At 54.4% G+C, this 11,277-nt stretch overlaps 1 protein-coding gene across 1 annotated transcript; it reads right to left on the bottom strand.

Moving 5' to 3' along the window:
• Positions 1–217: 217 nt before the first annotated feature.
• ANAPC2 (anaphase promoting complex subunit 2) lies at positions 218–10,431 on the bottom strand. The gene is made up of 13 exons (XM_002191663.5): positions 9,997–10,431; positions 8,477–9,096; positions 7,753–7,885; positions 5,126–5,300; positions 4,891–5,010; positions 4,305–4,422; positions 4,023–4,204; positions 3,732–3,873; positions 2,917–2,992; positions 2,159–2,362; positions 1,876–2,005; positions 1,378–1,613; positions 218–706 (listed from the first exon to the last, which is right to left on the bottom strand). The coding sequence occupies exons 1-13, from the start codon at positions 10,420–10,422 to the stop codon at positions 494–496; spliced, it is 2,775 nt and encodes a 924-aa protein (XP_002191699.4). The 5' UTR covers positions 10,423–10,431; the 3' UTR covers positions 218–493.
• Between the last annotated feature and the right edge of the window lie 846 nt (positions 10,432–11,277).

Raw genomic sequence — 11,277 nt, 5'->3', positions numbered from 1 at the left:
GCAGGGTCTCACTCATCACATCCAGCTCCAAGACACTGCTTTAGCCACACACTGAGCCCCAGACAGCAGCTGGAGCCAACAGCCCCCTCCCAAAACCTCCTGGGGCTGCACATGGAGACCCAAGGAAAGGGAGACAGTGCCTAGCAGACTGGGGAGTTTCCTGCCTGCCCTTCCAGCATGGGGAGGTGCCAAGAGGAAAGGAAAGAGTTGGCACCACTGGAAAAAGGAGCCTACTGTTATTTATTAACCAGGGAGGTGGGCCCAGGCACTCACATAGGGGAGGAAGGAATGTGGAGAGCAGACCCAGACGTTGTGGGGTGTCCAGGCTGCTACTGAGCTGCCTCCACGTGGAAAGGGACACCCGCTTGGGGACAGGGGTACGGGAAACACTCAGGGCAGAGAACCCCCCAGCAGGACAGTGAGAGCTGGTGGCACTCTGGAGCAGAGCTCAGGCACAGGCAGGAGTGCTCAGGAGGGCAGGGACACTGCCAGATCAGTTGCAGTTCTTGGGCAGGCGATAGACCCCCCCTGAGTAGATGAGCTGCTGGTCCCGGACCTTCTTCTGGAGGAATCCCTGCAGCTCCTGGATATCGATCTCGGTAACCACGGGGCCGGTCATCACAAACATCTTGAGCATGCTGTGAATCCTCTCCAGGGACAGGCTCTCCAGGTTGGTCAGCATGGCCTGGATGTACGTCCAGAACAGCTGCAGAGGGACACAGACCACAGTGAGTGACTGACACTACAGCATAAAGCAAATACCCCAAAAACAAGGCAGGGGTGCAGCTGGCAGTAAGTTCTGCTCTCAGCCATGAGCGTGGGGTCTCTAAACAGGTTGTATCCAAGAACAGCAGCCAAGTGCTGGGACACAGAGCCAGACAGTGGGATCTGATGTGCAGCACACGCACGACCCTCTGTGGATGAACACCAGTATGACAATGCTGTGTTGCACAACACACAGGCACAAAGCGACTCACAGGCAGGAAAGGCACTGGAAATGTCCAGGAACCACAACAGAGAGAAGGCAGAGAGCCAGCTGTTAGTGCTGGGTAAGTCTTTTGGCCAGTCAGAAGTGCCAAAAATGTTGCTTGGGTCTGAAATAATGCCTCAGACTTTTTTCTTTTTTTAAACTGAAATAAACCAATTTTGTGATTTCCAAATAGATCCCTGACTCAGCAGCTGGGCACTTGTCTGGAGGGAAGGCTGGGATCCAGCACCAAGAGATTAACCAAGAGATACCCACTTCAAAACCCAAATGTTTGCGCTGGGCTCAGCCACCTGCAGTGGAAAATGTGAATCCACAGTGCAAACTGAATCCATCATCTCGATCAGATTCCCCAAACCCAAAATACAGGATGTTTGCATCACCACAGGTACCTGCAGCTCCTCCTCCTTCTGGTCAGCCTGTGAGGCCATGGCAGAGTCCCCCTCCTCGTCACTGTCAATCAGAACAACCTTCTCCACCTGGTCCTTCTGCTCCTCCTCAATGACAGTGAAGGTGCCCTCAGGCTCCTCCCGCAGGACTCCCTGCTGCAGCCACAGCGTCATCTTCCTCTTCAGTGAAGTCACGGGCACCTTGAGCACTTCACTCAGCTCTGTCAGTGTCCAGGTGCCTGCAGAGAGCACAGGGATCAGAAAGAACAGGACACTTCCCACACCCAAGCCTGCCAGGATGTGGTGGGAAGCTGGGTAAGGCAGGGAGGCACCGCCAGGAACAAGCAGAGGGGTGCGGAGCTGTGGCCCTGCTGGGTGCTGGAGACCCCGGGGGAGATCCACGTCTTGGTCCTCCTGCCAGAGCTCTCAGAGCCTCCAGCTGCCCAAGGAATGTGGCTTTCCCACCCATGGATGCACAGATAAGGGTTCCACAGCACTCACTCTTGGTCTGGAAGTGCAGGATGATGGCAGCGTGCACAGGAGACACAGACAGGGAGAGCGTGCGATCAGCCAGCTCCACGTCCAGGCTCACCAGCCCCAGGTGGTACTTCCAGTTCAGGGTCCTCATGGCCTGGGAAAAGGGGGAAGCAGCTGCTCACAGCAGATCTCCCAGCAGGAACCACTAATGCTGGGTTATTGCAAACCCCACTGTAACAGCGTGGGCCAACCAGCAGCTAAAGGAGACTGCATAAAGCTTTCTCAAGGAGGGTCAAGGTGGCCTCACCTTTAATTTCTCATACTTCTTGGAATATGCTTCCATGGCTTCCTTGACCTGCTCTGGAAGCTCCAGCTTCTCCTCTTTGAGTGGTGGCCAGAACTCACTGGACAGGATAATGGCCACGAGGCTGAAGGGAGGCCTCTCCTCCTCAGGGAGCTTCTCCTCCTCATCCCGAATGTTGGCGTTAATGCGCCGCGAGTCGGCCATGTCCTGCAACAGGCACAGGAGGCTGAGCTGGCTCCTTCCCTTCAGAGCTAGTGCTAACCATTAGTGAAGGAGAGGCTTAAACAAGGTGAACAGCACTCTCCAAACAATGATGGGGACACTGGAAAGGACATGATCATGGGTGTCTACTTGGAAGTCTGCTACATACTCATAAAAACTTGTGGGATGTTAGAGGAAGGGGTTACAACTCCACATTGCCTTCACTGAAGGCCCTCTACACCTGTGTTCTCCCTAGAGTGCTCCAACTCTGGAGTCCCAACCCCAGAGGAGCTGGACATCTTCACTGCCAGGATACTGCAGGAAGGGCAGGAGAGACAGCAGCACCAGAGTAACCACTCCCCAAAGCAGATAATCCAACCCAAAGGGCTTAAAAACACACATGATTTAAATGCACTTCTGCCTGTCACAAATCAGCCCCTCACTGGCATTCTGGAACCCCCACCTTCCTCAAAGACCCCTTTTGGGTCATTCCTCAAGTCCCTCCCCTTCCCCAATGGCTCAAACACCCAGAACTTGAATTAAAAAATAAAAGGAGTTACTTTTAACATGACTTCACAGTAGTGCATCTGAGCTTCACCAAACCTCAGCTTCAGCAGCTCCACGTTACGGATTTCCCTGGAAAGAAACACAGCAGGTCAGGGACGGGGCCCTCGCATGGACAAACCTGGCTTGGCCTCCACCCCTCACCACACAGCCAAAGAAATGAAGTCCCTGGCACAAGGTGCTCTTCCTAGGAAGTCTTGCAAGGCACAGTGTCTGCCCAGGATGGCTCCTGGTACCCAAGTGAGGAACAGCTACCTCCACTAGGCCACAGCTTTTTGAAGACAGAATCCCAGAATGGCTCAGACTGGAAGGGACCACTGGAGCTCATCCAGTCCCAACTCCCTGCTCAAGCAGGGTCCTCTGGAGCAGTCACTCATGTTTGTGTCCTGATGGGTTTGGAGTATCTCCAGGGAAGGAGACCCCACAGCCTCTCTGGGCTCCTGTTCCACTACTCATGCACCTTCCAGCAAAGAAGTTCTTCCTCATGTTCAGGTGGAACTTTCTGTGTTTCAGAAACACGTATCTTCCATCCTTTCCATTTGGGGGGGGCCACCACAACATGTGGGATGCAGCTAAGAGTGTGTCAGTGCCTCCAAATTCCTACAAGCTGCTCTATCAGCACAAGCCAAGGGCAGGACTGAGCATGCAATTGTAGAGGCAAACTCAAAGCTGCAAAGGAAATAGCCAAAGGCACTCCTGGCTCCACAAACAGCCATTGACAGGACTGAGTCTGAAGGTGCTACCCTTCAGACAACAGGTAAAAGAAAACTTCAGTGATTTTGGCCATGGAAGGCCTGGGTCTGGGCCTCACCTCTCAGCACTGTAGTTGAACTGGTGCAGCAGCCGGTCAGCCAGCAGCGTGCGGTACTCGTTGATGAACAGGTCCTTGCTGCCGTAGATGCTCACCAGGAGGCTGATGATGTCTGAGGAGCGACGCTTGGAGCTCGATTTCCCTGGTGGAATCCAGCAGACAACAGTGTGAGATTAACAGGGACCTCCCCCAGCCCAGCCCAGCTCCAGAGGACCAGCAGATGAGCTGCTCAAGGCTACAGCCCACAGGGAAACCAGCCGGCTGCCAGGACTGCTGGGCTTGGCATCTCACCTGGATCTGCATCAACTGGGTCAGGAACCCAGTCCCCTGGCTCCGAGATGTCATCATCACTCTCCTGGCCATTCTCCAGGGTCACTGGGTCAGCTTTGGAGAGCTCGTTTGCCAGGTCACCCGAGCCCTCAGCATCCCCCGTGAGCCCAGCCACGATCTGCCGTACCGTGTCCTCCCGAGTCCTGCCAGCAGCAATGGAACCGGGGCAACGGGGAAAGGGAAGAGTGAGTGAGGGAAGGGGAGGGAAAGGGGATGTGTCAGACTGCCCCACACGCCTCCTACCTCAGATACTTCCTGATGGGCTCACAGGCGACCTCCAGGATAACCATGGAAGGGTCCAGCTCCCGCAGGGCCTTGATGGCCGAGATATACAGAGTGATGATGTCGGAGGTGTTGACTCCTACAGGACAGGAGCAGAGGGAGTCAGAGTCCTGCAGCACAGAATAATGGCTTGGACAGAAGGGGTTTGGATAATCCAAGCCCTCTGTTCTATCTGTGGTGTGGGAGGAGGAGGGCTTGCTGCCCTACTGCCCAAGGCAATGGGGCAGATCAGATCCATGTGCCTGAGAAACCAGTTCTGAGCATGAACAGAGGCTTAGAGCTGAGCCCCAACAGTGCAAAGAATCCTTTGCCCACCTGGACCAAAGATAAACTTTGTGCTCCTGACCATAGTGTAAAAATGAGGCCAAAGAGGGCTGGGATGCCATCAGCTGCTGCTGCCATGTCCACTTGAACACAAAGAATGTGTGATGGGCACGGTGACTGCCCCTCACTCCTCAAAAAGGAAACCAAAGCAGCTACAAGTAGATCCCCACTCATGCCCAGGCTCCTCATTGTGTCAGGACACAGACAAGGATGTAAAACCCACCAGGGTGCAGAAGTCTCATTTCCAGAGCACTTTTCAGGGAGCTGAGCAGCTGCTGCCTCTGGTTAGTCCTTTCCAGGCAGAACTTGAGGTCTTCCACAGCAGGCTTTGACTCTGGGAAATCTGCAAACCAAGCAGTGATGAGGAGCAGCGCCAGGCTCTGAGGGGAGGCAGGGGGAGGCAGTGTGGCACATCAGAGAGATCTGTCACCCACTCAGTCCCAGCCCAAGGGAAGCACCTCGGATGATGCTGAAGAGCTCCTCGATGCGCATGCTGGCATAGATGCGGTAGAAGAACCTCTGGACGTGGCAGCGCCAGCGTTTCAGGGTGCTGCTGGCTTCTGGGGAATTCTGTGCCAAGGGGCCATCCTGCAGGAACACTCTGCTGAGCCACCCAATCACCTTCTCTATCCACTGCAGGACAAGAGGAGAAACCGATGTGAACACAGAGCTGGACGCACAGCCACATCCCAACCCACCCCTGGCAGCCACCACAGCCGGCAGAAAGGGACAGCTGGACCAGGACAGCAGCACCCCAGCTGCTCCTCAAATGTGCCCCAGCCTGGGTTATAGCTGGGGAAAGCCCAGCTGAAAGAACTGGAACTTGAACTAAAGATACAGGATATGGATTGTGCAGCTGGGTGTGAGAAGATAAGGGGTGACCACGAACCGTGTGCAGGCACTGGGCTCCAAAAAGGACAGGGTTAACTCCAAAACTTGCAGCCTATTTAATTCTTGCAGAGTTTTACCCCATTCTATAACTGCAGAACTGTCCCATTCATAAGAAAATGAGAAAATTGCCCATTACACCATCCTTGATCCAAAATCTCTATGGTTCCTGAAATCAGTGAAAAGCAAACAAGGTATCCCAAGAAGTCAAAGACACCCAACACAACTCAGGCATTTGAAATCCAAATACCAGTCTTGTCACTGAATTATAAAATAAAAACCTTAACAGAGAGCATAAGAAGGTTTTTTTATATTTGAGCTTCAGTGAAAAATGTACAATTGTAAAATTTCAAAGGCACCCAATTACAATATCCAGGTGTTTAAAATAACTGCCTTTTTTTCCTCTCATCAATTAGCAAAAATATGCTACTTCCTGAGATAGTATTTGAGTACCATTATACTACAACATTTTCTATTACCCCTCTAATACTAGATATTAGTATTTTTTTAATAGATTCTGACAGCCTAAAATAAAAATGCTAAGTCAAGGTTTGGTTTGCTGATGTTTATTTTTAATTAGCTACTTAACTAAGGAAACACTGAAGAAAGGCACAAGTTTTGCCAGGACAAACCTGAGTACTACAAACACCTGGCAAAACTGTGGAGAAGCTGATAAAGAATTCCCCTAAAGGACAAAAGGACAGGACTATAACTGATGCAAAGTAACAAGATTTTAAGGAATTATTATCAAACCAACCCATTCTTTCCCTTGAGTTTATCTTCCTGAGTGCTCCTGTTACAGCCTGATTGTGACCTGACACTCCAGGCAGCTGCTGCTGTGCTGGCAAAGAGGCTTTGCCCTCAGCACCTGTAATTTTCAGTGAGCTGTTTCTCAGACTTCTCTATTTAACCTTTAGATTTCCAGGCCCGTGGTTTTGTTTTTTTTTTCCCCTATTAAAATTATCTCTTCCTTATCCTGACGTGCTCCAATATTATAAGTCCAAACCAGAGGTGGAAGCAAGGGCAGCATCTGACAAGCAGAATGCAGTTGTGTTTTCTGTGGTGCCCTGAAAATATCTTTAAACAACTTCCAGGTCATCCAAAAGCATTTCACAAGAGGTGCAGTGAAGGAAGTGTCGCATAACAACCAAAAAGAAGTAAACAAAAAAAGATTCCTGATGTTTGCAGGCAACAAAAACGGTTGGCATGGCAAAGAGTGAGGGATCCAGGGTGTCTGGCTTGCATGGGAACCTTGGCTGCAGGCAAATGCAAGGTCATGGGCAAGGAGCACAGAGCTCAGGATTGTGTCCTGGAGGAGCCATAACCTGGAGAAGAATTTTATTTTAAAGTCATGGTGGGTAAACAGCTCAACACAAATTTAGTTGAAATAGCAGCAAAGCATCTGGACAGCTGCAAAGAAAGATTTTAATTCTGTGTATGGCCACTGGTGAGATCAATACCAGAGTATCCTCTCTCATCCTTGCTTCTAATTTTACAAGGGAATATGAAAGAGGACTGAAAACAGCCACAGAAATTCTAATTATGGGCTCACCTACACAGAGGGAAGACCTTCTGCAGGCCAGGTGGCACTTGTTGATCTTGTGGTTTGTAAACTGGAACCACAAAAATTCCTTCATTACTACAGAGATCATGAGGTGAAATGCCACAGTTCTTCATGCACAGGTCAGAGCAAACCTTCCACTCCAGCATCAGCCAAAATGGGAAGCTTTAGCCACCTCTTCTACCAGGCATGGTGAAGTCATAGCCCTGGATCAGGTGTTTTAAGTTGGAATGTGGTTTTGGCCTGAGCAACAACACCTGCACATCCTTATCACTCTCTACAACTTCCTGAACAGTGGCTGTAGCCAGGTGGGGGTTGGTCTCTTTCACCAGGCAGCACTGACAGCACCAGAGCACACAGTCTCAAGCTGTGCCAAGGGAAATTTAGGCTGGATATTAAAAAGTTTTTCACAGAAAGGGTAATAAAGTTCTGGAATGGCTGCCCGGGGAGGTGTTGGAGTCACCACCCCTGGGTGTGTTTAAAACAATCCTGAATGTGGCACTGGGTGCCGGGGTTTAGTTGAGGTGTTTGGGCTGGGTTGGACTTGATGATCTGAAAGGTCTCTTCCAAGCCAGTGGTTCTGTGAATTCTGTGATCTCCCACGGAGGACTCTCACTGCCCCCACACCTGCCTTACCTCCTGGAACTCGTTGAGGAAGGAGTGCTCGTACTCCCCACGGCAGCGCTGCTCCATCCTCTCCTCGATCATCCTGTGCAGGATGGTGGTGACAGCGTCAGCACTCACCCTCTCCAGCAAATTCAGCCGGCGGCTGCGGGCACAGGGACACCGTCAGGAGCATGTAGGAGCAAAGGCACCAGCAAATCAAGAAAATCTTATACCTGAAGGCACCACCCTCCCTGTACATTCCACAGAGGCAGGCCCAGCTTGGACCACATGTTCTGACAGCCCACACAGATGCACTACATATGTAACCCATGGCACTACTGCTATCCCATCTTCCTTACAGACATTATATAAAGCCATCAAAAGCTTTTTCATTTAGAAGAGTTTCATAGAATCAGAGAATGGTTTGGGGTGGAAGAGATCTTAAAGATTACCTAGTCCAAACTCCTGACATCGGCAGGGACACCTTGCACTGATTTGCCTCTTTGTGGTCAGAGGCCTCAGAGCAAGAGGAGGATATTTTCATATCCAGGGAGAGGAACTTTCTGTCTAAAGCTCTGCTCTTCAACCACCAGTTGCAATCAGAAAATCCATGTCGAGTTCTCTACCCACCACCATGAGACAGCCTGACCTCACACAGCTCCTCCTGGTCTCAGGGATCAATAAAACCTGCTGCTGCTCCCCATCCAAACACCCCTTGCTCCGAGTGACAGCCACCACCCCGTGAGATACCTACAGAATGTCATTGAGCTGCTGGAACTTCTCCATGGCTTCAGGGCACCAGCACTGCTCCCTCTTGCTGCTGCAGCCTGCACAGAGCTGGCCCTCTCCGCCCTCCTCTGGGTCACTCTCCTGCTCGGTCTCACTCATGCTGCTCTCACACTCATTCGTTCCATCTTCTCCTTTCTTCCACTGCTGCATGTATATCCTGAATGTGCGGCTGTAGAACTGCTGGATCATCTCCTGGAAGGATTTGGTCGTAGAGAAGAAGAGGATAGCTTTGAACATGGTGTAGACCTTCTCCCGCAGTGTCTGAGCGCCTGTGCCCAGGAGCAGGCCTGCCTTGGTCCACTGCTCCAGGAGCTCCAGGCTGTTCAGGTAGGGCTCCAGGTGGCACTTGAGCAGACTGAAGGCGTCCAGGAGCAGCGCAGCACACTGGGGCTCCTCGGCCGTGTTCTCATACTGGCCAATGCAGTTCCAGAACTCGGGGCCGATATTCGCCTGCAGGTCAGTCTGCAGCACCTCGATGAACCACTCCTCCACGATGGAGTGCAAGTCGTAGCACTGCAGCACGTCCAGGGCTGCCCGGAGCTCGGCATCCTGCAGCGGCCCTGCAGCTTCGGGTCTCGGGGCTGCCTGGAAAGCAGAGGGAACATGAGCTAAGCGTTTGATGGAGCACACAGGGACTCTGCTGTCAAACTGCACTGGGGGGATGCTGCTCCTCCGTGCGATCTGCCGGGGTCTCAGCACGCCGCTGGATGCCCAGCGGCCTCTCCCAGTGCTCACACCCGCACACATCATTGCTGTCCCTGCTGGTGCTGCTGCAGGACACAGGTGCTGGTGGAAATGCTGCGAGCCACCCTTGGCTGCCCAAAATGCTGGGGGCTCTGGAGCAAAACCCTTCCTTGGCCGCCAGCTCCCTCCGATGGAGCAGGAGCAGAGCCACAGCACTGCCGGGCAAGCTGTGGCCTTTTGGTCCCATTCCTGGTTGGGGTGACAGGGAGAGGGCGGCTGGGCCCGCGGCCCTTCGCTGACAGCCCTCAGCAGACACCATCCCCCACACCCAGGAGCCCGTTCCTCCCTCAGCCCTGACTGTTTCCCCGCAGGAACTCCGAGACCGTTTTCCCTCAGGTCCGACCGTTCCTCCCTCAGCCTCGGCCGCTCCGGCCGTTCCTCCCTCAGCCCCGACAGTTTCCCCGCAGGAACTCCGACCGTTTTCCCCCAGCCCCGACCGTTCCTCCCCCAGCCCCGACCGCTCCTCCCTCAGCTCCGACCGTTTTCCCTCAGCCCCGACCGTTCCTCCATCAGCCCCGACCGTTCCTCTCTCAGCCCCGACCGTTCTCCCCCCGCCCCGGCCGTTCCTCTCTCAGCCCCGGCCGTTTCCCCCCGGCCCCAGCAGCTCGCAGCCGCCCCGCGGACCCAGAGCCGGAGAGGCCCGGCCGGGGAGGAGCGGAGGCCGGAGCATCGCGGGGTTGGCGGCTCGGGCCTGCCCCGGGCCCGGCGGAGCGCAGCGACCCCCGCTCGGTCCCCGCTCACCAGCCCCAGCGCGGCGGGCGGCACCAGCGCCGTGCTGAGCGTGTGCCAGGCGGCCGAGAGCTCCATTCGGGCCGCAGGAAGGGGCGGAGCGGCGCCGGCCGCCACGATGAGCGGCACCGGGGCCGCGCTGCGGGGACACCACGCGGCGCTGCGGGAGGGTGAGCGGGGCCGGGGCCGGGGCCGGGGCCGGGGCCGGGGCCGGGCGGGTGCGCGGCCCGGCTGACGGTGCCGCCCCGCAGGGCTGTCGGAGCTCCGCGCCCGGCGGGACGAGCTGAGCGGGCGGATCCGGGCCGAGGAGGCGGAGCGGGGCCGGCTGCAGGCGCGGATCGCGACGCTCACCCGGCGCTTGTCCGACACCAGCGAGAACCTGGCGGGGCTCCGGTCCACCCGAGCCCACATCGACCGCACCATCGCCGAGATGGACATAGCCTCCGGGGAGGTACTGGCAGCGAGCAGCGCCGAGGGCGCTCGGTGTGTTCTTGAGGCTGCAGGAAATGGGGGGACATCGCCCTGTGCAGCTGCCTGGAGAGGAGGAGGGACGGCAGCGATCTCTGCTGTCTGTGACCAGGGACAGGACCCGAGGGAATCACTCAGTCAGCATAACCTGAGGTGGACAGGGATCACCCAGCCCAGCCCTGTCCCTGCCCAGACCCCCCAAAATCCCACCCTGGGCATCCCTGGCAGCGCTGGCCAAAGGCTCCTGGAGCTCTGGCAGCCTCGGGGCCGTGCCCATTCCCTGGGGGAAGAACCTTTCCCTAAGGGTGTGTCAGGGGAGGCTTGGCATATACACATCTGTATGTATGTACGTAAGTGTGAACTCTGTCTGTATTTACCTGAAGGTCGGCTGGGAGCACCTCGATGAACCTCCACTCCTCCCTGGGTCGTAGCACTGCAGCCAAAACAACTTCCCAGGCCTGGGATGCAGCTCTGGCATACAGATCCCATCACAAGAGGGTTGGGTTGTGTTTTGGTGCTGCTTGGGCAAAGTTTATTGTCCAAATACATCAAAAATGTCTTTTGGAACAGACCCCTAAAAATTACCATCTCAGACCCATGGTTTGGGGGAAAGGAGGAAACCAGAGACATGATACTGACCCACAATCCTACTAATTCAGAGAACAACGGTGCTGATGGAGTTGTTGGCTTGCCACTCTTCCAGCCCAATATTTAGTATAGTTTCTTTCATTTTTAATGGAACAATGTCATTGAAAGAGTCAAATTGTTGGGGTAGTAAAGGGTGGGAAGGAGGCAAACGGCATGAGGGCTGGCACTGTCATTTTT

The sequence above is a fragment of the Taeniopygia guttata genome, chromosome 17, assembly GCF_048771995.1.
Source record: "Taeniopygia guttata chromosome 17, bTaeGut7.mat, whole genome shotgun sequence".
NCBI lineage: Eukaryota > Metazoa > Chordata > Aves > Passeriformes > Estrildidae > Taeniopygia > Taeniopygia guttata.
Note: the sequence above shows the minus strand (reverse complement) of the source record. Positions and strands in the feature narration are given on the sequence as shown.